General features: G+C 42.4%; 1 protein-coding gene and 1 long non-coding RNA gene across 6 annotated transcripts in view; one reads left to right on the top strand and one right to left on the bottom strand.

Moving 5' to 3' along the window:
* pacrg (PARK2 co-regulated) overlaps positions 1–27,330 on the bottom strand; it is a 279,295-nt gene that overhangs the window by 231,407 nt on the left and 20,558 nt on the right. Inside the window, exon 1 of one of the 4 annotated variants that reach the window (XM_072548127.1) lies at positions 15,741–15,800. The exons of the other annotated variants lie outside the window; for them this stretch is intronic. Within the exon in view, the coding sequence (XP_072404228.1) occupies positions 15,741–15,746 (6 nt within the window). The 5' untranslated portion in view covers positions 15,747–15,800. Of the gene's footprint in view, positions 1–15,740; positions 15,801–27,330 lie in introns of those variants that run through there. 4 annotated transcript variants of the gene reach the window in all.
* Positions 1–27,330, top strand: part of LOC140453441 (uncharacterized) — a 49,922-nt gene that overhangs the window by 18,436 nt on the left and 4,156 nt on the right. The window lies entirely within an intron of this gene.

Raw genomic sequence — 27,330 nt, 5'->3', positions numbered from 1 at the left:
AAAAACTGTGGGTTCACAAGCTGTCAGGAGAATTATTCATTGATTTTTGTCTTTCCCAACATCATTTGCCTGAAAAGAACCATACTGGGCCCAGTCTTTGATGGCAGGATGCAATGAGTCAAGCTTCCCAAATATCAGCATGATGCCAGAATTGTATACCCCACTTCAAAGACAACTGATGTGAGTGAATTTCTTCAGGAGCATGTTTTTCTCTAATCTGAAATAACTCCACAGTGGCTAATATCCTGTCATTAAGTCACCTCTTATTTCCCTGTGGAGAGTCATTAACACTGATCCAGCTCCCTCAGAATGAACAGGATGTCTGATCATCCTGGTTATCTCTTTTTTTCTTTCTTTTTCATTTTTTTAAGAGGGAAAAACAACAAGTGTGTAAATCTTTATTTATATTCCACCACCAGGAAGAAAGAAAACACCCAAGTGGCCCAAGGGGCAATGCTGCTTGATCCAACAGTGAAGGGGAGGACAGGGATTAAATCAAAATAGAGTTGGAGGGGGAAAATCTCAAGCGTGTTGGTGGACAACCCTCCTGTTTATTTTAAAAAGTTTTTTTTTGCCTGACATTCCAATTCTTTTTCTTTATTTTTTTTCTTTTTTTATCTCCCTCAGAGGAACCTCTGACACCCCCTTTTTTTTCTCTTTTACCCCTACATTACCACCTAACTGTGGTAGTGCTTACCCTCCTGTTTTTTTTTCTCCAGAACACCCAAATGGCCAGTGACAAGCAGTGCCCTTTTAAGGGAGCAATGCTGCATGATCAGACAGTGAAGGGGATGGCAGGGATCCCGACTGCTTATTTTATGTTTTCGTTTTCCTTTATTTTGGGGTTTTGCTGTGGACTGACCTTGAGTCGCTCCGTTCCCATCTATCTGCTCCACCCTTCTTTCCGACCTATCACCTTCCCCCCACCTTCATTTACATATTATATTCTCAGCTACCTTCCACACGGCCGCACCCCCCCTCCCATTTATCTCTCAGCCCTCCGGCCCACAAGTCTCATTCCTGATGCCCAAAATGTTGATTCTCCTGCTCCTCGGATGCTGCCTGACCTGCTGTGCTTTTCCACACCACACTCTCGACTCTGATCTCTAGCATCTACAGTCCTTACATTTTCAAAGTTAAAAATCACACGACACCAGGTTATAGTCCAACAGGTTTGTATGGAAACACCAGCTTTCAGAGCACTGCTCCTTCATCAGGTAACTAGTTGAAGAGGCAGTGCCTCAAAAGCTAGGGCTTCCAAATAAACCTGTTGGGACTATAACCTGGTGTTGTGATTTTTAACTTTGTCCACCCCAGTCCAACACTGGCACCTCCACATCTTGGAAAATGTGATATAAGCTACCACATAGAGCTGCTTAGACACTGCATTTCTCAATGTTTGGACAGGCCACATCACCACGGCAGATCTTAAAAACTAGTTCCTAGTATGATTGTGTAAAACAGTAGGTTATAACGGATAGAGATTTATACAGCCAACCTGAAGTTACAATCCTACAGATGCTGAATTATTAATTCATCAATCCTTTTGGACACTGTAATAGTATAGATGTGACAAGCAGACCCAACTGAGGTAGATTCATAGTTACCGATTTTTCTTCTTGGTATTAGTCTAAGCTACTGATACCATATGGCTTGCTCATTCCAGGAGACCTTGTGTTCAATCTTAATAAACAGTAAATATTTCTTACATACCTAGTTACATTACATCTGAGATACATTACAGTTGAGACATCAGGCTTAATTTAAGAATAGGTACACATTATTGTTAGCTACATTGGTCATAGCACTTGATTCTGCAACATACTGCTTAGCTCCTATCAGGTTCAGTCCTTTGAAAGCTGTTGGAATAGAGCTTATCTCATGGTGACAGTTAACCCTTTCAGGCACTGTCTGCCCTCCACAAGAGTGGAGAGCACGGGGAAGGTTTTCAAGCTCCAGGTTGGTACCTTATACTGCTGCTTTCTGTCCCACTCTATGGATTAATTATCCACTTGGATTGTCTATTGATACTAAACTTAGCACAGTATTTGTTAACATGTAATTTTGTTACTAGGGAAGGAATTTTTCAGCGACCCTGTGTACATGATGGTAGCAGGATTTCAGAATAAAAGTCCTGGCTTGACATTTTAACTTGACATTAAAACCATCAAAATCTCACTGAACTCATTTGATAATGCCATTTTGGACCAGTAAAGAAGGGTGATTCATTCGTGTGTAGGAGGCTTGGACTCAAGATAAAACCACCTTAATTTTCTCAATGGGAAATGAGATGCAATAGTCCATCCTCATCAAATCTGGTCAATGTGCATTGAATTCAGCTGGTTTTCCTGGATCAAAGTAACCTTATCCCAAGACTGAATGGATTCAAGATTGATAAGAGTTCCCAAAAGTGACAGGTACAACCACAACATTGTGAGGACTCTAATTTGCCACTAGCTTATCCAACAATTGCGAACTCAGACTCGACTATCTCATTAAGGAAGGAATATTTTGAACTGACAGGAAAGTAGATATTATGTAGTTGGGTTGGATGAATTGCACCTTTCTTGAGAGCTATTGACTAGTTTCATCACAGCACTCCAGATTATTTACTTATTGACTGTCCAATTCTCTCTCTGTCTGCCTGCTCCACTTGACTTTTAGATGGAAGTGAAAGAGCATTGTGTGGTTCGGTGCACTTATAAAAAACAAGAGTCATTGAGAAAGGTAGGAAGCAATGGAGTTGAACAAAAATAGCAACTAATAGGAGAGACAGGGAAGGTGAGATATCTATTGAAATTGGAGGAGCCAGAGGAATAAAGAAAACTCTTAGATCCTATTTCTATGAATAATTAGTTTCAGTATAAGAGCAGAGTAAGTAGGTTTTGAATTTGTTGAAGAACATACCATATCCATCATGTGATAATCAAGGCTAAATGATCATTTTCAGCACCTTACTGATGTGAAAAACCGTGACGCGTTCATTCATTTTCATTGAGCTACAATTTGTGCAAGTTTTCAACATACATTTTTAAAAAGATGTAGAAATTTACATTTGGATTTCTAAAAAAATTTCAGGCAGCAATTCCTTCTCCCTGGTAACGTTCAAGTGAATATACACCATGGTTTTTTTTCCCATTACTTGTTCTACCTTCCGATTACAGGGTGCTGAAACCTAAAAAAAAAATGATGGCTTAACACGTCTTCAGCACTTGTGAATTTAATAAGGGATGGGTAGAAAATGGGACAAGAGTTCGGAATAGAACAGCCAGTCTTGTTTCAATCTTGACTAAGATGTAATTATTGAGTGACATGCTTCACTCATTTTGGTTATCCAACCGGATGATGTATCGAAGAGCTGATAATCTTATGTAACTGTGTTGCTTACCTGCTTACCTGAATGGCATACACACTAATCATTAAAAAAATGTAAATTAGGCCCATAAAAAGATAAACTGATGCTTTAGTTTTAGATGGAGGAGTATGTGAGTAAAGAGTAAGAGGGGCAAAGCTTCAGTTCAAACACCACCCTCAGGTTTCAGCACCCTGTTATCGGAAGGTAGAACAAGTAATGGGAAAAAAAAACCATGGTGTATATTCACTTGAACGTTACCAGGGAGAAGGGATTACAGGTAACCAGTGGCTCAGTGGTTAGCACTACTGCCTCACAGCACCAGGGTCCCAGGTTTGATTCCAGCCTTGGGCCAGTGTCTGTTTGAAGTTTGCACATTCTCCCTGTGTCTGCGTGGGTTTCCTCCCACAGTCCGAAGATGTGCAGGTTAGATGAATTGGCCATGCTAAATTGCCCAGAGTGTTAGGTGGATTGGTTAGAGGGATATGGGTCGGGGTGGGTTACTCTTTGAAGGGTTGGTGTGGGTGGGTGTGAAGGGTTGGGTCGAAAAGCCTGTTTCTGCACTGTAGGGAATCTAATCAGTAAGGAAGTTTTAATTCAAGTTCTGAAGGATCAGGAGAAGCTTGATAAAGATTTTCGAGGTGATGATGAAGTGATTGAGGTGATGATAAGGTGATTGAGGTGATGATGAGGGAAGCAGTGATAGATAACCGCAACTGAATTATTCTGAGAAACAAGTAGTGCATGATAGCAGCAGGATTTCAGAATTCAGCTTTCAGTAAAGGAGTTCAAGGGAACTTTCGGCTGTGCCCAGAGACTGGAATTGTTAACACATGATCCATATAATTCTTCTAAAGACGTCATGTCACACGCAAACATTAACTCTGCTCCTCTCTTCATAGATGCTGCCAGAACTGTTGAGTTACTCCAGCACTTCCTGTTTTCATTTCATAATCCACACATGAATTTAAAGGAGAACTAATTACTTCTTTGATGGAGACGATTTTAAATGAGGGAGTGAGCAAATGCTTCAAATTCAGACATTGACAGAGAGAGGAAACCATCATCTGAGACTTGGCAGATGGAAAGAGCTGTTTCTGAGTGATAACATTTGTATGATTGAAATAATTGGGTGCCCAAGACCTTGGTTCGCTACCTATCATTGTAAAAATATATGTATTCACCTCATACCAGAAATTTAAAGAACATTCAGTCGGTATTTAAATAATATATTGATCCTGCTTTTAAGAAAATCTCACTAATAGTTTCATAATTTGTCTCATATGGCCTTCCAATAACACTCCATAAAAATAGCATTGCGGAAACTTTATTGAGTGTTTTCCAGCTCATTATTGCAAAAGTCATTTTTAATTAAATAGTGGAGAGGGTGGTTTTAATCAATGGTGAATCCATTATATTGTTAAGCGGAAATTGACCGTTTTGACATCCAAGATGAAGTTTTCCTAATCACAGCTACCTTGCTGATGTGAGCACAAAATGGTGGATTGGACTCGAATTATTCGGGCTATCAGGTGCGAGCATGGACAGAGGTGGACATGAAAGAGAGCACCAATGCCAGTGCATGCCAGTTTCCTGCTTTCATCCTGCACCTGGGCCATCTTTCCTTAGAGATGAAGTGGGGGATGGTCAGCACAGCGACCAACCTCTGAACAACAAGGCACCATTCATCCTGCCCATTGTGGAACACTGAGATTTATGCAAATCCTAGTAACATAAGTGACCACATGACTTTGATATCAGTTAGGGAGGAAACACCAGTCTGGAATGAGCACATGAAGAGAGAGGTCTCAGACACTGCACTGAAGAGCTACGTTTGATAACCAATCACATACAAATGTAGATAAAACAGTGCCACAGGGCACGAGAATTTGAAGTCTTAAAAGATGATGGGCAAGCAACCACATTGACAGTATATGTTCAGACACTCACAGTACAAGATACTCCAGACCTCGGAGTTCATAGCTCCTTGAAAGTGGAGTCGCAGGTAGATAGGATAGTGAAGAAAGTGATTTTATGCTTTCCTTTATTGGTCACAGTATTGAGTGCAGGAGTTGGGAGGTCATGTTGCAGCTGTACAGGACATTGGCTAGGCCACTGTTGGAATATTGCGTGCAATTCTGGCTCCTTCCAATCGGAAAGATGCTGTAAAACTTGAAAGGGTTCAGAAAAGATTTACAAGGATGTTACCAGGTATGGAGGATTTGAGCTATAGGGAGAGGCTAAATATGGACGTAGGTTTGCTTGCTGAGCTGGAAGGTTCATTTCCAGATGTTTCGTCACCTATTAGGTAACATCTTCAGTGGACCTCCAGGCAAAGCACTGCGAATGATTTCTGCTTTCTATTTATATGTTTGGGTTTCTTTGGGTTAATGATGTCATTTCCTGTTTTTTTTAAGGGGAGGTAGATGGGGTCTAACTCCAAGTGCTTGTTGATAGAGTTCCGGTTGGAATGCCATGCTCCTAGGAATTCTCATGCGTGTCTCTGTTTGGCTTGTCCTAGGGTGGATGTGTGGTCCTAGTCAAAGTGGTGTCCTTCCTTGTCTGTATATAAGGATACTAGTGAGAGAGGGTCATGTCGTTATGTGGCTAGTTGATGTTCATGTATCCTGGTGGCTAGTTTTCTATCTGTTTGTCCAATGTAGTATTTGTTACAGTCCTTGCAAGGCATTTTGTAAATGACATTAGTTTTGCTTGTTGTCTGTATAGGGTCTTTCAAGTTCATTAGCTGCTGTTTTAGTGTGTTGGTGGGTTTGTGGGTTGCCATGATGCCAAGGGGACTAAGTCTGGCAGTCATTTCTGAGATATCTTTGATGTGGGGGAGAGTGGTTAGGGTTTCTGGACATGTTTTGTCTGCTTGTTTGGGTTTGTTGCTGAGAAATCGGCATTGGGTACTCATTCTTTATGAATACACAGTATAAGTGATTTTCCTCTGCTCAAAACTTGCTAAGAGGCTGAGTAAGTTGGGGCTGTTTTCCCTGGAACGTTGAAGGCTGAGGGGTGACCTTATCGGGCATTATAAAATCATAAGGGGCATGGATAGGGTAAATAGACAAAGTCTTTTCCCTGGGTTGGGGGAGTCCAGAACTAGAGGGCATAGGTGTAGGGTGAGAGGGGAAAGATATAAAAGAGACCTAACTTTTTCACACAGAGGGTGGTGCGTGTATGGAATAAGCTGCCAGAGGAAGTGGTGGAGGCTGGTACAATGATAACATTTAAAAGGCATCTGGATGGATATATGAATAGGAAGGGTTTGGAGGGATATGGACAAAGTGCTGGCAAATGGGACTAGGTTGGGTTGGGATATCTGGTTGGCATGGATGGGTTGGACCAAAGGGTCTGTTTCGGTGCTCTATATCTCTATGATTCAATCTATACATCAATGTGAGGGTAACTGTATTGTCATTAAGCACACGATAAAGCAAGGTAACACTGAGGAACCAAGAAACAAGGGTCTGAAATTAAAACAATAACCAAAGGGCACAGCTAAAAGAGGAAGACTGTGAGGGCAGGGAAAACATGTGGAGTGGCTTTGTGTACACACCGACAGAATAAATGCTCTCTCTGTCTGTGAAGGTGCTCAAAATACAATCTAGCTGAGGTGAGACCACAAGCAGGAATGACATTTGTCTGTTGTGGAAAATTCCTTGGTGTATGTTTATGGAATGATGATGCGAAGAGCAATCTTGCAGAAATTTCATGGAAAAACACTGAGCTATCACAAAGTATGGAGTAGGACCATACTGATTAATGTGGTGGCTACTCACTTTGAAAGACCTACAGGATTCCATCTCATTGTACCAAATGTGCCATGCTCAAAAAAACAAAGAAATGCAGATGCTGGAAATCCAAAACAAATACGGAAATTGCTGGAGAAACTCAGCAGGTCAGGCAGCATCTGTGGAGAGAAAGCAGAGTTAATATTATGGGTCCAGTGACCCTTCCTCAGAACTGTGTGCCATACAAAGTCAAGTGTCTGTAGGAGCAAGGATTTCATCAAGATTTCAGGAAAGTTCATGGGAAAGGTTAGACATGGATTTGATTTTACAGGAAAGATATATTTAGTACGAGTTTTCTGTCAGACAAAGGTGGATAGAATTGGCAGGACTTCATTCAATCACAGCAGACTCAGGGAACAGAGCACTGGAAGGAACTTGCAATACACAGTTTCCTGGTGGAATTAATATTAGACAATGGATATCAGTTTGTGAATAGAACTTTCAAGTAATTCACGTTGAGGGTGGACGTCAAGAAGTGGCAAGTTGTCCCCTCGATACTTTGTCAAATGGAAAAGCAGCAAGTGCAGTCAAAGCTGTGAAGTGACTGATGCAGGAGAGTTTAAATTGGGAATTAGTTTGACAAGATTAATTCTGAGGAGGCAATGGCCTCATGGCATGATCACGAGACTGTCAATTCCAGAGACCCAAGTAATGTTCCAGGGACCAGGGTCGGTGGGAGAATTTAAATTCAACAAAACTTTAGACTCAACTGAATTTCATGCTGAATGTTGTAACAAAAACCATCTGGTCTGGCATGTTACCTGGTCTGGCCTACATGTGACTCCAGGCCCACTGCAATGTGGTCGACTCTTAACTGTCCTCTGGGCAATTAGGGATGGGCAATAAATGGTGGCCTGGTCAGTGATGCCCACATCCAGTGGATAAATTAATGTATGGGTGAAAGAAAGGGGAATCTTTGTGTTTGTTGTTGGTCTAGCCAGCAATGCTCGGGTTCTGTGAATGATATTTTTACAAAACTGAATAAAAAAATTTTTAAAAATCATTTAAAAATTGAATTTTAAAATGAGCAACACCTATGAGTATTGGAAGCACTAGTTTTCGGAGCGTCGCACCTTCATCAGGTGGTTGTGGAGGTCACAATTGTAAGGCATAGAATTTAGAGCAAATGTTTACAATGTGTCTTACAGTTGTGTCCTCCATTATCACCTGATGAAGGAGTACCGCTCCGAAAGCTAGTGTGCTTCCAATTAAACCTGTTGGACCATAACCTGATGTTGTGTGATTTTTAACTTTGTACACCCCAGTCCAACACCAGCATCTTCAAATTAAGAGTAATGGTTACTCGCGAATGAGGTTAAAAAACAGGTGTACCAGTTTTAGAACACAACTTCACGTCAAACAAAATTGGTCTCAAGGCCACAAGAAGGTAAAAGACTGGGAGAAAATCCACAGCAATAATGATGGTATAGTTCTAAACAGAGGGTGAAAAACGTTCACGTTAAAGTCATGGCAGAAAGTCTAATTAAGGAGCAGCAAGGCAGAAGCCACAGTCATCATACAAACAGATCAATTGAGATCTTATATTGTCAGGAGGGATCTTCAGGCAGCATCCAAGGAGCAGGAGAGCCGATGTTTCGGCATATGCTCTTCATCAAGAATGAGGCTTGGGGGGCGGAGGTGCTGAGAGAGAAATGGAAGGGGTGGTGGGACTGGGGGAAAGGTACCTGGGAATGCAACAGGTAGATGAATGTGAGGGAGAAAGTGATATGTTCGAGAGGAGGTGGAGCAGAGTTGGAGGCACCGCCCTCTTGGCCTGTCCATCACTTTTCCACCTATACGTTCCACTCTTCTCTCTGGCCGATCACCTTCTCCCCCACCTTCATCAACCTATCACATTCCCAGCTCCCTTCCCACCAGCCTCACACACCCTCACCCCCCTATTTATCTCTCAATCCCTCATTCCTGATGAAGGGTTTGTGCCCGAAACGCCGATTCTCCTGCTTCTCGGATGCTGCCTGACCTGCTGCGCTTTTCCGGCATCCCACTCTTGACTCTGATCTCCAGCATCTGCAGTCCTCACTTTCTTCTAGAAGGGATCTTCAGGACAAGCTGTGAGACGGAGTCTAATTATCAGAGGATATAGGACAGCTCTCCCTGTATGATATCAGGAGGTTTACAGAGCGGCGCAAATACTCCAGGAACAGTTTAACACCATCATCCTCATGTTGAACTCAGGCAAAGCATGATTGGCATATTCAGTCAGTTTCAGATCACCTAACCTATGATATTCAGCCTTTGATGTGGTTGGAGAAATGATAAATAGTGATAATGGTAATAATGACATTAATAATGAGATTAATGGTCAGAAAGTCTGTATGTAGGTAAAAGTAGATTACTGAAATAATGTAAGCCAGTTAGAGGGAAACTTCGAGAGGAGATGTGGGATAATGAGATTAATGCAAGTCATCTGGCTCTGATATCAGTAAGAGAGAAGACACCAGTCTAGAATGGGGGTGTGGAATGAGGGGTCTTAGACACTGCATTCAAGAGCTGTATTTCAGCTCTGAGAGCATGAGAAATAGGAACAGAAGGAGAATGTTCAGCCCCTCAAGCCTGCACTGCCTTTCAATAGGATCCTGGCCGATCCAACATTCATCGAGTCCACTTTCTGACCTCTCCCCATAGCCCTTGATTCCCCTACTGATCAAGAATCTATCTATCTCAACCTTAAATATAGTGCAGAGATGTGATGTGTAGGTGGATTGGCCATGCTAAATTACCCAAAGTGTCCAGGGATGTGCAGGCTATGTGGATTAGCCATGGGAAATGCTGAGTTACAGGGATAAGGTAGCAGGGTAGGTGTGGGTGGGATGCTCTCCAGAGGCTCAGTATGGACCGGATGGGCAGAATGGCCTTCTTTCACACTGTAGGGATCCTGTGTCAAAGACTCTGTCCCACAGATGTCTGTGGCAATGAGTTCCAAAGACTCACAACACTCTGAAAGAAGATATTTCTCATCATCTCATGAATCAGATTGTAGCCTCTGAGATGATGCCCTCTGGACCTAGACTCTCCCATGAGGGGAAACATCCTCTCAGCATTGACCCTGTCAACCCTTTAAGGATCTTATATGTCTCAATGAGATCACCTCTCATGCTGTGAGGGGAGTTCCAATCTGTTTAACCTTTGCTCATAAGACAATCCCTCCACACCAGGGATCATCATTGTGAAACTTCTCTGAACTGCAATATAACTGATCTAACTCTACATATAGATGGACAATGTAAATAAAGAAATGTTACAGTGTATATGGTGTTGAAGAGCCATTCCTAGAGTTAGGAAGCAAACAGAGTAAAAGAGGGTTTATAAGCAGAAACTCACAGCCAAGAGTGGAATCTCAATGTTTAGGTTGAAGTATTGGCTGAAAGCAGAAGATGAAGCATTAATGGCTACTTAAGGCTAGTTATGAGAGGATGAACAGAGATGTCCAGTCAGCTGCCAGATCTCCACAGGTATCAGTGGGGGGCACCTAGCTGTGGGGAAGGGAGTGGTGAGGGATTGGTTGGGGAGGGGAAGGGTGTTGGTGGAGCCAGCACTGTAGCCAGGCTCGAAGCCCTCCCCTCCACAGATAAATGTTTGGGACAATTTTCCAGAAAACCCAGGATTGTTCGTTACCTTGGGTGAACTGTCAAAACTTATTTGTTACATAACAGTTGTATGAGTGATAACAAGCTTTACTTCTGTAGAAGGTATTCATTTTCCCCTCTCCATACGTAACTGATCCCATTGTTTTAGAGTTATTCAGCTGTACAGCATGGAAACAGAATCTTCAGCCCAACTTGTCCATGCTGACCAGATATCCTAACCTAATCTAGTCCCATTTGCCAACATTTGACCCATATCCCTCCAAATCATATTCATATACCCATCTAGATGCCTTTTAAATGTTACAATTGTACCAGCCCCCACCACTTCCTCTGGCAGCTCATTCCATACATGCAACACCATCTGTATGAAAAAGTTGCCCCTTAGATCCCTTTTAAATTTCTCCTCTCTCACCTTAAAACCTATGCCCTCTAGTTTTGACCTCCCCTACCCTGGTGAAAAGACCTTGACTATTCACCCTATCCATGCTGCTCATGATTTTATAAACTTTTATAAGGTCACCCCTCAGCTCTGACGCTCCAGGGAAAACGTACAGCAGTTGTTGATATTGATGGCTTCATAACTTCTCTTTTGACACTTTATTTTGTCCCTTTAACATCTAACTTTGCCATGCACCATCCTCCCTTTTGTCACTTATGTTTTCATGTTTGCCACCATACCACCGAGTTTCATCTCCCACACTCCCCTAAATTTTTTCCTGTCCTCTGTACTTGCTTAAAGCATACTAAATCTCCAGTCATATTATCGAACAGATTCCAGACCAGAGAGGCCTGAAGCGTTAAGGTAGCATGTCGAGGGACCTGTCTCAGGTTCAGTCCCTATTTCTTGAAGTCAGGCTAATCAGTCAGCTGAGTGTATGTAATGTACAATAAAATCAGGGATCATGGAACCCAAATGATGTGCATACATCAGTGAATATTATAGCCATGTAGATTAGATTACATTATGGAAACAGGCCCTTCGGCCCAACAAGTCCACACCGACCCACCAAAGCGCAACCCACCCATACCCCTACATTTACCCCTTACCTAACACTACGGGCAATTTAGCATGGCCAATTCACCTGCACATCTTTGGACTGTGGGAGGAAATCCACGCAGACACGGGGAGAACGTGCAAACTCTACACAGTCAGTCGCCAGAGGCGGGAATTGAACCCGGGTCTCTGGGGCTGTGAGGCAGCAGTGCTAACCACTGTGCCACCGTGCCGCCCATGTACATGATTACGTTCCCAGCTGACGGTACTACTAGACAAACACATCCCAGAGTGAATCCGTTTTGCTTAATCATGTGTGTTTAAAAAAAGTTTGAAAATTTTAGTTCATGTGGTGGTCAGTCATAGAGTCATAGATAGAGTCATAGAGATGTACAGCATGGAAACAGACCCTTCGATCCAACCTGTCCATGCCGACCAGATATCCCAACCCAATCTAGTCCCACCTGCCAGCACCCAGCCCATATCCCTCCAAACCCTTCCTATTCATATACCCATCCAAATGCTTCTTAAATGTTGCAATTGTACCAGCCTCTACCACATCCTCTGGCAACTCATTCCATACACATACCACCCTCTGCATGAACAAATTGCCCCTTCGGTCTCTTTTATATCTTTCCCCTCTCACCCTAAACCTATGCCCTCGAGTTCTGGACTCCCTGACCCCAGGGAAAAGACTTTGCCTATTTATCCTATCCATGCCCCTTATAATTTTGTAAACCTCTATAAGGTCACCCCTCAGCCTCCGATGCTCCAGGGAAAACAGCCCCAGCCTGTTCAGCCTCTCCCTATAGCTCAGATCCTCCAACCCCGGCAACATCCTTGTAAAAGTCACTGAAACATAATCACATAGAGCAGCAGAATTTATTCAGAACGGAACAGATGTTTGGGTTGTAACAAAAAAGGCTACCTAGATGTAGAAAGGTTTAGAAAAATACACAATACATCAAATTTTAAACCCAACACCATCAATCTATTGAGATTCAAGATAAGAGAAATCGACCCTCTATATTAATTTTTTAACTGATTCTTCCGCTTATTTCTTGTGAATGGTAGAGACTTCTCAATACTCACTAATATGAGAACTTAAACTTCCTTAGCTTCTATTAATATGCAGATTTTCTAACTAAACTCTCCTGCATAAGCTGAACCTGTTTATGGAGGTGACTGCATTTTCTCTGAATGCCTTTAAGGAGAGAAAATAAACTTACTCCTGATCTCAGTTTGTAACTGCCCTACGATTTTCAGTCTCTGGGTTTTGTAAACTAAATCAATCCTTAATTATTCTGAATTGAAAACATGCTCGTGACCTACCCTGTAATATACCACCTTCCCCAAGAACTACCAGGTGGCTCCCATTGTCCTGATTTCCACCGAACTGGCTTCCAAAGGATTCAAAGGATTATCCACCCTCATTTCCAACACCTCCAGCATGATACCACAACTAAACGTTAACTTATGTTAAGTGGAGGGGTGATGGTCTAGTGGTATTATCACCATATCAGGGACCTGGGTTTGAATCCTGCTAAAGGATTTTCAATTTTTAAAAAACCTGAAATTAAGAATCTACTGATGATCGTTAAACCATTGTCGATCGTCAGGAAAAACCCAACTGGCTCAATAAACTCCTTCAAAGAAGGAAATCTGCTATTCTTGCCTGGTCTGCCCTACATGGGACTCCAGACCCACAGCAATGTGGTTGACTCTGAATTTCCTTCTGAAACGGCCTAACAAACCACTTAATTCTATCAATCACTACAAAGTCTCAACAAAGAAAGGAAACTGGATGGATCACCTGGCTTCAACATTGGTACCTGAAACAATAACAGCAGAAACAGCTCTGTCTGCGATGCTGTCCTCACTAACATCTGGGAGCTAGTACCAAAATTGGGAGAGCCATCTCCCAGACTAGTCAAGCGACACCTGATATAGTCATACTCACAAAAATTCCAGACATCACCATCACTATCGCTGCATAAGCCTGTCCCACTAGCAGGCTGGTAGGAGATAGTGAGGACTGCAGTTGCTAGAGAGTCAGAGTTGATAAAGTGTAGCGCTGGAAAAGGCACAGTAGGTCAGGCAACACCTGAGGAGCAAGAGAGTCGACATTTCGGGCATAACCCTTCTTTAGGACTGGTGAGGGAGCTGGGGAAAGGTAGGTGGGATGGCGATAGGTGGGCAAAAGTAGGAGCTGTTGGTGATAGATTGGTGGGAAGGGTGTAGTGGATAGGCGGGAAGGAGACAAGCAGGTCAGGTCAAGATTTGAGTTGGAGGGTTGGACCTGGGATAAGGTGGGGAGAGGGGAGATTTGGAAACTGGTGAATTCAATGTTCATACCATGTGGTTGTAGGCTCGTGAGGCGGAAGATAGAGTGTTCCTCCTCCAGTTTCCAGAGGCCCTTGTGTAGGCAATGGAGGAGGCTCAGAATGGACATCCCAGATGCCCTCCTACTTTGAGGACCGCAATTTCTTTGCCCTTGTGATCAACACTGCCTTCAATCACATCTCCTCTATTTCTAGCACCTCCACCCTCGATCACCGCCCCCAGTTACTGGTTTGATAAACGCTGCTGATTTCAATTTCCCCGCAAATGGAAACATCCATGTTTAATTTATCAACTTCAATCATCACTTTAAAAATCTTCATTTAGTCAACTTTCCCTTTTCAGAAAAAGGGAGACTAAACCTGTTCAGTTTTTCCGGATGGATTTAACCTCTTAGCAGTTACACAATGGAAAAGTTGCAAAATGAAACAGTCGTGATTTTATTCAAAACTTTGTGAATGACCCCAACTTCCTTTCAGTCCTGTTACCTTCGAAACTTTTGCACTCGATAAGCCTCGATGTTTGGGAAGAGGAGTTTAGCGGTAATTGGAGACAATATCTCAAAGCAATGTTTGAAAGACATAGTTTGAACAAAAATATCAATGGTGTGGAGGTACTGGTGTTGGACTGGGACGGACATAGTTAAAAAAATCACAGAACACCAGGTACAGTCCAACAGGTTTACTGAAAACACAAACTTTTGCAGCGCCGCTCCTTCACTAGGCAGCTAGCTATAACCTGGTGTTGTGTGATTTTTAAAGCTATCAATGGCATTTTATTCATTGTCAAAAAATGGATCCTTTTCTTCTATTCCACCAAGTTCTTTCTCTGCGTCTCGCTCATTATTCTTAACACAGTAATTCACATCAGGAACTCTGTTGCCCTTTGCTCAAATGCAAGTGTGACAATAACATTAAACCCAAGGAGGATCACAATTCAGTTTCATTTTCCATTCACAGGACGTGGCCAAGGTAAGCCAGCCCATCACCCATTGCTCACCATTAACTGTCCTTGGAAAGGTTAAGATGAAGGCGACCTGAATACAACACACCATTTCAAGGGCTATGAATCAACCACAGTTCTGCAGTTTTGAAGGAGAGTCATATCAGACTGGAAACATTGACCATTTCTCTCTTGACACAGATGCTGCCAGATCTGCTGAGTTTCTCCAGCATTTTCTATTTTTATTTCAGAACTCCAGCTTCCATAGTACTGTGCTTTATGTTCTTATATTGCCATGATTCCAAATTTGTATCCCAGTGACATGTACTGACACTTAGTTTGATAGCTGGACTGTAACGCTGCTTGTTATTATCCTTGCTACCTCCTATAGATTTTGCATGAGACCTTGCATTGTGAACTGCTGTTTTCCCTGTGGTGTTATGACAACTGCCAGCTACACCTCTCCTTGGCAAAGCCCAGAAACCACAGAGAGAATCTGTGCTCTGGCGGCAGACGCTGCTTTTATAAATAGCAGAATAATTTTGCTGCCAAATTAAAAATGTTGATTTTAAACTCCGGCTTCAAAGAGCTGAAATCCAACATCTACCGTTAAATTTTGCTCCACGATAATGTCTCAAGGAAATAGATCAAGAATGAGGACCAATGAAAGAAATAGAGAATAATCATGAGGACATAAAACCACTTACTGTCATCTGCTGAAAAATATTCCGATCTTCAACTACCGTCGATCAATACTCATTGGACTGGTATTACATATTGGTCTCCAAGGACTTATAAACCTTGCTGTTGTCATCTAAATATATAAAAATGTCCATTTACGTTCAAATATAGTTAGCCTAAGTGCATATCTTTGCTGACTTTTTAAAGAGCAGCTCTCCTCTGTGAATGCATGAAACAAAGTGTATATATCGACATAAAAATCAAATTGTATGCATTTTTGGAATCAAAGTGTCCATTGGTATTTCATTTCCACCTCAACATTGCCTCTGCAAGAGCATGCCACTTAATTATTAGAAATATTGCATTAAACATGAAAGACGTTTTCATCTGTGCTCAGAAATTATTAAATTTTTGGCAGCACAAGCACTCTCGGCATCTTCTCTGGTTTTAAAGAAACCTCAGTGGATCTGTAATATAGTAAGGGCATAAAGCTATTGCAAAACACTTAACAAGCACAAAATGTTGTCCAAGCGGTCAGCCATCACCCAAGATGCAGTCAGTTACAGTTGGTTCAACAAGACCAGACCAGTTTCATATTGGAATAAAAACACAAAGTGTTGGAGAGACTCAGCAAGTCTGACAGCATCTGTGGGAGAGAAACAGAGCTCGTGTTTCAAGTTTGATATGATTCTTCTTTGGGATACTGACGTTTTGGAACTTTGGGAGTTTAATATTGGAATGCATCTTTAGGAACAACATTATTTGCAGTAGCAACAAGAAGCCCCCAACCACTCCTTGTTATTCTCCCTTAATGCAAAAATAAAATTTCTTGGTTATGGTAATAAGGAACGCAGTCAAAATGTTCATTAAAATCCTGTTGTCACTTCCCACATTTCCAGTTACAATCAATGGCATCAGCTCCTGTGTAATCCCATTCAGTTGAGGAAGCTGATAAAAATGATCCATCTCCACTTCCACCTCACATTGACCGCACAAGTTTATACAATGTGTGTGAGAGTGAACACAGGCGGGAGAGACTGATCGCATCGTGGTCTTACAGGACAGGCCCAATATTCAAAACATCAGCTGCTTGCCAAGTTTCAAACATTTGAGCAAATTTCAAGTTACAGGTCAGTAACTCTGAAAGAATGGGAAGAGCTTTGGATATCTTGGTATATCTGCCACATTCAAACTCGTGATATTTCACCAGGTACAGAAGGAACTCTCCACCTCCAGTCTGTATACATGTTGACTAACTGGTAACAGTTTATCATTAAGTCAGTCTGTTGGCAGGCTTGATGCCACATTTGATTCTGAGATGAGTTTCCAACCTTGTAAACATGTCATCATTAAGACTGATTATTTCCATCCGTGTAATATGAATCAACTTCAACACATTTCAATTGATCTGCTAAAGGAATCCTCATTCATGACTTTATTACCTCCAGACTTGACTGTTCCAACACAATCTCAGCTAGTTCCCCACATTCTACCCTCTGTATCATTGACGTTATTCCAAAACTCTGCGTTTTGTTTTGTATGTGTTGTTTTGTACTTCTTTCAGCACATGTGGCATTGATGTCTGAACCTGCATTTATTGTCCATCCCTAATTGCCCTTGAGAAGGCACTAGGGTGTTCGGATTTCTTGAACTGCAACATTCCTTGGGGTGTTGGGACTCCCACAATGCTGTTAGGAAGGAGGACACTGACCCAGCGACACTGAGGAAATGGTGACATATTTCCAAGTCAGGACGGTGAATGTCTTGGAGGAGAACTTGTAGATGATGGTGTTGTCCTTGTCCTTTTGTGGTGGTGGTAGTTGTGGATGTGGAAGGTACTGTAGTGAATTTTTGCAGTGCATCTTGTAGATGGTACACACTGCTGTTACTGTTTTGCAGTGAAGGATGTGAATACTGAAGTTTGTGGATGTGGTTGCTTTGCAATCAAGTTGCTGCTTTGCCCTCGATACTGTCAAGCTTCTTGAGTGTTGTTGGAGTTGCACTCATCCAGGCAAGTGGGGAATATTTCATCATACCCCAGACTCTTGTCTTTTGAATGGTGGACAGCTTTAAGGAGACAGGAGATGAGTTCATCACTATAAGATTGCCAGCTTCTGACGTGCTCTTGTAGCCACAGTGCTAACATTACTGGTTCAGTTTAGTTTCTGGCCAATAGTGACTCCAAGGATGTTGATAGTAGAAATTGTAGTGAAGGTATTACCATTGAATAACAAAGAATGATGGTCGGATGCTGTCTTTTTGAAGATGGCCATTGCTTTCCATTTGAGAGTGTAACTATTACTTGCCTCTTACTAGTCCCAATTTGTTCAGGTTTTGCTACATTTGGACACAGTCTGAGGAGTCACAAATAAGGCTGAAAATGCACTATTTGAATTGGGCCAAAACCCCAACTCAGACCTTCTGATGCAGGGAAGGTCATTGATGTATGTCTGAAGGTGGTTAGTTCTGAGACATGCCCTGAGGAACCACTGCACAGATGTCCGAGCTGAGAAGACCAACCTCCAACAATCACAAACATCGCGAGTTTTGAGAAGATTTGTAGCTCAGGTTGAGGTTTTGGATGTAGGTTTGCTCACTGAGCTTGAAGGTTCATTTTCAGATGTTTCGTCACCCTATTAGGTAACATCTTCAGTGGGCCTCAGGCGAAGCATTACTGAAAATTCCTGCTTCCAATTTATATGTTTGTGTTTCTGTGGGTCAGTGATGTCATTTCCTGTGGTGATGCCATTTCCTGTGGTGAAGTCACTTCCGGTTCCTTTTCTCAGGGGGTAGTAGATGGGGTCTAACTCGATGTGTTTGTTGATAGAGTTCCAGTTGGAATGCCATGCTGCTAGGAATTCTTGTGCGTGTCTTTGTTTGGCTTGTCCTAGGATGGATGTGTTGTCCCAGTCAAAGTGGTGTCCTCTTTCATCCGTATGTGAGGATACTAGTGAGAGAGGGTCATGTCTTTTTGTGGCTAGTTGGTGTTCATGTAGCCTGGTGGCTAGTTTTCTGCCTGTTTACCCAATGTAGTGTTTGTTACAGTCCTTGCACAGTATTACAAAATACCGTGACATCACCAATCCAAAGAAACCCAAACATATAAATAGAAAGCAGGAATTTTCAAAAGTGCTTCGCCTGAGGCCCACTGAAGATGTTACCTAGTAGGGTGACGAAACATCTGCAAATGAACCTTCAAGCTCAGTGAGCAAACCTACAAACATCTTCCTGTGTGCTAGGTATGACTCCAGCCACTGGAGAGTTTTCCCCTTGATTCCCTTTGACATCAGTTTTGCCAGGGCTCCTTAATACCAGAGTCGAGTGTTACCTTGATCTTCAAAGCATTCATTCTCATTTCCCCTCTTACATTCAAAGCATTTGTTCATGATTGAGCCATGGTTGTAATGAAGTCAGGAACTGAGTGGGCCTGAAAGAACCAAAATTATGCACCAGTGAGCAGGTTATTAGTAAGTGCCACCTCATTGCACTGATGACAATGCATTCCCCTTTGCTGATAATTGAGAGGAGTCAGATGGAGTCATAATTGACTGGGTTGGAATTGTCCTGCCGTTTGGGGACAGAACATAGCTATGTATCTTTTCACATTGCTGGGCAGATGTCAATGTCATAGTTGCACTGGAACAGTAAGACTGGACCACAGCTAATTCTGGAGCACAAGTCTTCAGTAATATTTCTGGAATGTTGTCAGATCCAATAGGCTTTGTAGCATCCATTCCCTTTAGCTGTTTTCATAGCATAGACTCATAGTTATAGAGATGTACAGCACGGAAACAGACCCTTCGGTCCAACTCGACCAGATATCCCAACCCAATCTAGTGCCACCTGCCAGCATCTGGCCCATATCCCTCCAAACCCTTCCTATTCATATACCCATCCAATATGATGGGTATTGGATCATATCCAATATGATCCAATTGGATATATTGGATCCATATTTTAAATGTTGTAATTGTACTAGTGGAATTAATCAAATTGTTTAAAGGCTAGTACCTGAATTCAGGAAGAGACCAAGATAAGTGGTTCGTGTCAAAGATTTTACAAGTCCTTCAGCCTTGATTTTTAGTACAAGTGTGCTAGGCTCCCCCATCATTGAGGATGGGGATATTTGTGGAGGGCCCTCCTCCAGTGAGTAGTTTAATTATCCTCCACCATTAACAACTGAATGTGGTAGGACTGGTGAGCTTAGATCTGATCTGTAGGGTGTGGGAACGTTTAGCTTTGTCTATGATATGCACCTTATGCTGTTTGGGGGGCATTCAGTTTGCTCAGTTGGGTGGACTGCTGGTATACAATGCAAAATAACATGCATTTCTAATTCCCATACCGGCTGAGGACACCATAAAGGTCCCACCTGCCCAATCTTGCCTCTCGCCCTTCACCTGAATTATGATGATTCTCAGGTTAAACTCACCATCAGTTGTCTCTCTGTCTCTGTCTCTGTCTCTGTCTGTCTGTCTCTCTCTCTAACGAGAGAGTGGGTCTCTGGGACATGGTAACAACTAAGCATCACACTATTTGGAACATGACTAACTCTGTGTAGGATCTAGGTATGCTCTTATGTACTTTTAATTGAACCAGTGTTGATCTCCTGACTTGATTGGAGCCACGTGTCAGGGCATGAGGTTACAGTTTTGCTGTGACTGCTGATGGCCACCAATGCCTTATTGAAGCCCAGCTTTGAGCTGCAGTATCTGTTTGAAGTCTATCGCATTCACCTCAGTTATCATGCTGCATAACATGAGGGAGGGTTCCTCAATGAGAAGGCATGACTTTGTATCTACAATGCTCTTTATTGTTAACTGTCACGGACAGATGCAGCTGTGGCGGGTATATATGAGTAAGGCCAAGTTCGAATACTTTTTGACCATAAGACCATAAGACATAGGAGTGGAAGTAAGGCCATTCGGCCCATCGAGTCCACTCCGCCATTCAATCATGGCTGCTGGGCACTTCAACTCCACTTACCCGCATTCTCCCCGTAGCCCTTAATTCCCCGAGACAACAAGAATCTATCAATCTCTGCCTTGAAGACATTTAGCGTCCCGGCCTCCACTGCACTCTGCAGCAATGAATTCCACAGGCCCACCACTCTCTGGCTGAAGAAATGTCTCCGCATTTCTGTTCTGAATTTACTCCCTCTAATTCTAAGGCTGTGTCCACGGGTCCTAGTCTCCTCACCTAACGGAAACAATTTCCTAGCATCCACCCTTTCCAAACCATCTTATTGTATTCACTCACTACCTGCCTAAGACTCACACCGGCAGCTGTGTCCTTTAGGAATCAGCCAACTTTGTCGGCACAGTGGTACTGAGCCAATCTTTATGATGTACATTGACACCCCTCCCCTCCACACCCTGCACCCCCCTCCCCCCCCACCTCCCCACCTCACCCCATAACTCAGAGTGCCTTCTGTCCTCATAACAAGTCCCACTCCTCTGTCATCCTTGTGCTCGCTGACTATATTGGCTCTCAGTCAAGCAATATCATGATGTGGAGGTGCCAGTGTTGGGCTGAAGTGGACAAAGTTAAAAATATCACAACACCAGGAAGCTGGACTAGCTACCTGACGAAGGAGCAGTGCTCCGAAAGCTTGTATTTTGAAATAAACCTTTTGGACAATAACCTAGTGTTGTTTTAGCAAAATAATGATTTCTAAAATTTCTGTTCTTGTTTTCAGATCCATCTATCACCTCGACTATCTCTGTAATCTTCCCCAAATCCAAAACCCACTGAAACATTGCTGTTTCTCCAATTCTGGACTCTTGTGCATTCCCCCTGAGAATCACTCCCATCGCGGGTGACCCTGGCTTCAGTTGCTTTGGCCATTAGCTCTGGAAGTCCCTGTCTACTCCCTTACCACTCGACCTCACTTTCGTTCTTGAAGACATTCCTCAAAGCCATTCTCTATGACTGAGCTTTTGATCATCTGCCCAAATATCAGCTTAAATGATCTGGTGTCATATTTTGTTTTATAATGTGGACACTTAACTGCATTAAAGACAATGCATAAATATACATTGCTGTACTAATTTGGCTGCATTAGCAAGTGAGCAGAATGATTTGGATATAATGCGATGTGACATTATTTTAAAGCTTCTGTTGATGTTTCTTTTCCTCTCAATTTTAGTCCTACACTGGACCAAAGGAAGAAGCTTTGCAAGTGACCTGACCTCAATTGCTTTCCGTAACTACTTGCAAGGAGGATTGAAAGTCTTCTCTTGATTTTTCTCTCCATTATTTTCCATTTAACCCAGACAAGACCTGAAGCTCAAAACACAGACCTATGTGTAACGTTGACCACTTATTTTCTTTCACTGATAAATGTTCATGAAAAAGCAACACTCAGTGACACAAAACAACACAATACAAGAAAATAACACAGAATGAGATGAAAAGACACACTGGCCTATGATCCCAATTCCAACCACAATGCGTGCATCGTGGAACCAACACAACTTATTTAATCTCCTGAGGGAGGCAGATCATCGCAGATAAAATTCTGTGGTCAATCACCTTCCTCTGGAAACCTCTGAAATGTCTTTGTGACCCATGCTAGTGTCGTGAAATGCCAGAATATCAATTTAATATTGCAACCGACATGATTCATCTCTGACTGGTTATGCTGTACATGTTCGTGACCCCAGTACTAGTTTAAACATCATTTGATGCCCAGCATCGAAGCATCTTTATCTGCAAGAACTCAGTTCCATTATTAGCCGTCCCTATTTGACACAGCATTAATTGCCATACTGGAGGACTATTCTGCTTGCCTGTTACATTATTGGGAATAGTTAACAATCACACAATATCAGGTAACAGTTCAACAGGTTTATTTGGAAGTACTAGCTTTGGAAGTACTTCCAAATGAACCAATTGGACTATAACCTGGTTTTATGGGATTTTTAACTTTGTCCACCCCAGTCCAACACCAGCACCTCTTCATCATTATTGGGAATGTTATTTTCCTAATCTTGCTGGATTGTGGTGACACACATTTTGTAATAATTTCTTTAGTTCCACAATTAAATTCAGTGCTAAATAGCTAATATCCATCAAGTTTTCAGTGCGTTATTCATATCAAAAACAAGAACAATTTTCCTTTTCTCTGAAGAAAGCAGCTTTGAGCTGAGTGTTCTGTCACATTGTGAAGCGAGCTTCTCATCATTCTGAGACCTCAACGTTGCTATTTGGCCAGTATAGGGTTCGAATATTTCAAAAAGCCTCACAATTGAAACTTTCAGCCTTCTGAATACTCAATTAAGTTCTACACATTGATTGCTCTTATTTTCAAATTCATCCAACCCCTCAAATAATTCTGGTACCTTTATAAACAATGACCCATTGCCATGGTTCTTCTAACAGAATTTTCCAGTCTTCTTTGAGGAGGACTAATGGGATCCTGCAAAATGTCCTCAAGCACTTTCTCCACTTCCTTCTCTTCCTTCTTAGGCAGTCCCTCAGGACTACAGCTAACTTGCTCTCACTCAGCTTCAATGGATTCTGAGATGCTTCAGTCCAGTGCTCAAGCTGCAGACTCTGCCTTATGCGGGGCAAGAGCTACTCAGAGGGTTGTCTCAGTGAAGTATTTGGTGATTTGTGTGTTCTTTCCAGTGCTTCCTCGCCTTCACCCCTGTGCATGTTTTCTTCAATGTGCTCAGTACCTTCCTGAGAATGTCCTCCCTATTTTGATCAGTCACAGTCAGAGGTTCCCATGGGTTGGTAGGAATGTTTCTGCAGATGCTGGAAACCAGATTTTGGATTAGTGGTGCTGGAAGAGCACAGTAGTTCAGGCAGCATCCGAAGAGCAGCAAAATCGACGTTTCTGGCAAAAGCCCTTCATCAGGAATAAAGGCAGTGAGCCTAAAGCATGGAGAGATAAGCTAGAGGAGGGTGGGGGTGGGGAGAAAGTAGCATGGAGTACAATGGGTGAGTGGGGGAGGGGATGAAGGTGATAGGTCAGGGAGGAGGGTGGAGTGGATAGGTGGAAAAGAAGATAGGCAGGTAGGACAAGTCATGGGGACAGTGCTGAGCTGGAAGTTTGGAACTAGAGTGAGGTGGGGGAAGGGGAAATGAGGAAACTGTTGAAGTCCACATTGATGCCCTGGGGTTCCAAGGTGGAAGATGAGGCATTCTTCCCCCAGGCGTCTGGTGGTGAGGCAACCGCGGTGAAGGAGGCCCAGGACCTCCATGTCTTCGGCAGAGTGGGAGGGGGAGTTGAAATGTTGAGCCACAGGGTTGATTGGTGCGGGTGTCCCGGAGATGTTCCCTAAAGCGCTCTGCTAGGAGGCGCCCAGTCTCCCCAATGTAGAGGAGACCGCATCGGGAGCAACGGATACAATAAATGATATTAGTGGATGTGCAAGTAAAACTTTGATGGATGTGGAAGGCTCCTTTAGGGCCTTGGATAGAGGTGAGGGAGGAGGTGTGGGCGCAGGTTTTGCAGTTCCTGCGGTGGCAGGGGAAGGTGCCAGGATTGGAGGGTGGGTTGTAGGGGGGCGTGGACCTGACCAGGTAGACACGGAGGGAACGGTCTTTGCGGAAGGCGGAAAGGGGTGGGGAGGGAACTATATCCCTGGTGGTGGGGTCTTTTTGGAGGTGGCGGAAATGTCGGCGGATGATTTGGTTTATGCTGCTTTCTATAAAATTACTTTAGAAAGACGGCCAGGCATGCTGGTTATATGATCAACCCAGTACAGGTATGACCCTGGCAAGACAGCACAGGTCAGCACTTCAGCCTTTAGCATTTTATTCTGTTATCTGATCTTCAGATGCTTGTGAAGTTAGCTCAGGTGACAGTGGATGAGCTCCTTGCCATGAGGTTGGTACACTGGACAATCAGGGACAATTAAAGTTTCTCCACCAACAATTTCAGAAGAGGTGGCCCCCAATTCCTTGATTAATCTCATCGTGTTTTGAATAAAATATCAATGTTCTCTGTTGAAATTCCTGAATATATCTACACCTAAGTATCCCTTATTTCGTTGAAAATTCTAAGGCGTATCTCCTAACCAGTGCTGAAGTCTTTGAATTTTTGAAAAAATACACAATATTATTGATTGTTTGGCCAATTTAACAGTATCTAGTAATCTTAAAGTTTGAAAACAAATGTGAGGAATATGAAAATGTCATACATCTGCTATTTCTCAGTTTCCCTCATAGTATCTTTAAGCATGCTCCCGTACGTAACAAAGAGTAACACAGACCAATCAGATGTTGGAGATATACTCTCTGAAGTTTGTCACATTTGCGTTTTGGAAGATATCCCTAAAATGGTTGTCAGTGTAAAAACTGGAGGAACTACACAACTTAACGCAAAACGTGTTTATTCTGTCAAAATGGAGGTTGTCAATAATACCTGTATAGCTTACTGAGGACCTCTAGTTGGGAAATGAGGAACAGCATTATTAAAGTGTATTCTTTATTTGGATATATTCCCAACTTCAGTTTGAGATTTATGGTTTAGCCGAAGAACTGCACAATTTCATCTCTTCTTTTTCTGTTCAATTCTGTTTCCTCCAACAGCAAATTGGATTTATATAGCAACTTTTAACATGATAAAACTTCCAGGGTGCTTTACAAGATCAAACCAGAAAACTAAGACTTAGCATCAGGATATGTCAGGGCAACAAGCTCAGTTAAAGAATCAGGTTTGAAGGAGTATCTTAAAGAAGGACGGAGAACAGTGGAGAGGTTTAAGGAGGGAATTACAGAGATTAAGTCCAGGCAGTTGGAGGTAGGTCTGCCAATGGTGTGGTGATGCAAATCAAGGCCAGAGTTGCAGGATCACAGATTTCTGCACATGTAATATTCTCAATTTCAAACTTCACAATAAGCAAATGTCACATAACCTGGAGCAAACTCATGCATGCATGTATATAATTCAGACGTTTCTTCAACACACATTACATGCAATCACAGGAAACTACAGGAATTAACTAAAGATTTCAGCAATCATCTGAACCGAGGAGTTGAGCTGCTGAATACTAATGCATATATACTTTCTGGGATGCCGTGAAATCGTAAATTGTTTAGAATTATAATCTGTTAACCTGAAAGACACAAACGATTTGCATTCATTTGGTTTCTGGCAAAACCATAGTTACATTCCAAAGCATGTGCAAGCCAATGAGGTCCTACTGATGTGTCATCATACACTAATTATTTTACAGAAAGCAAGATCCCACAAACAGCGATGTAATAATGAGCGGACAATCTGTCTTGGTCTGAACATTCAAGGTGATTCTTCATTAATATAGTGCGGAGTCATTTTTACATACATCTGAAAGGGTAGCTGGGCCTCTCATTTAAAAGATAACACTCCAAAAGGTGTAACACTCTCTTACCAATAGCATTGAGTGTCAGACTTGATTCTTGTACAAACATAGAGCAATGCAAGGGCACCAACATAGCATGGAGAATATTACCAATTGCGACACAGCTCACACCAATTGCACTGTGAACTTCTCTTTGCTGTAATCACAGAATTCCTACACTGTGGAAGCAGGCCATTTGGCCCATCAAGTCCACACCAAGTCTCTGAAGAGCATCCCACCCAGACCCAAACTATCTCAGTAATCCTGCATTTCCCATGGCCAATCCACCTAACCTGCACATCTCTGGACTGTGGTGGGCAACAGGAGTACCTGGAGGAAACCCATAAAGACACAGGGAAAATGTGCAAACTGCACACAGACAGTCGCCCAAGAGTGAAATCAAACTAAGGTTCCCGGTGCTGTGAGGCACCAGGCCACCCAGTAAAATTATCTATTAAAATAAAATATTAATTTCTGCACTTAATTTGCTTCTGCAATAAGTATCTTTACTGGAATAGGATTTAAATGGCCAGTTTCGTAATGTATACAGTGCATGCAGAATAAAACTACAGGCTAAATTTTAATTACAGAAATCGCAGATAAATTATAGCATGAAAAAAATGTTCATTCGCATCTCTCCTTTAAAAAAAGTAGCGGACAGAATACACCAGCAAAAGCCATCTACTCCTTCTTGCTTGCTTTCTTCATATTAGATGAAGGTTGATCTGTATTTCAGCTCCATTGAGCCTGCCTTTGATCAGTATCAAAGGACATTTTTATCCCAGAGGGAGTGGAGGGAGTGGTTCCTTGGAATATGGCATTCTCTAATGAGTAGACTATGTCTATTTTGCTGTGTTTAGAAGGATGAAAGTAATTCCATCAAAATATCCAAAATTCTTAAGGTATTGACAGTGTTCTGACCAGGTGAGGAGAGCTGAATTGGTTCCGCTCTACTTCTCATCCCCAGTCAGCTGCAAGAAAATGCCTTTTTTTTAATCACATCCACTCTATTTGAAATGTAGTTAACTAGTTACCCAGAAACAATGAGGAGCGAATTGCAAATTTTCTTCTGTGAAAGGAAGAGCAATTTTATTACTGGCTGACACCAAGAGAAAAATAAAGATGCAACATCAAATGCACAGACAAACACAAGACTAGAAAGGGGATAGTGTCCAGAGAAAAAAGGAAGATTGAATAATATATAAAGTCCTCAGGATGTTAGCCTTTAATCTGAGTCTGCAGTGGTTAGCAATGTTCTGGTTAGCAGTATTCTGTATGGATC

Source organism: Chiloscyllium punctatum, chromosome 27 (assembly GCF_047496795.1).
Source record: "Chiloscyllium punctatum isolate Juve2018m chromosome 27, sChiPun1.3, whole genome shotgun sequence".
Lineage (NCBI taxonomy): Eukaryota > Metazoa > Chordata > Chondrichthyes > Orectolobiformes > Hemiscylliidae > Chiloscyllium > Chiloscyllium punctatum.
This window is presented reverse-complemented; position numbering and strand designations above follow the sequence as displayed.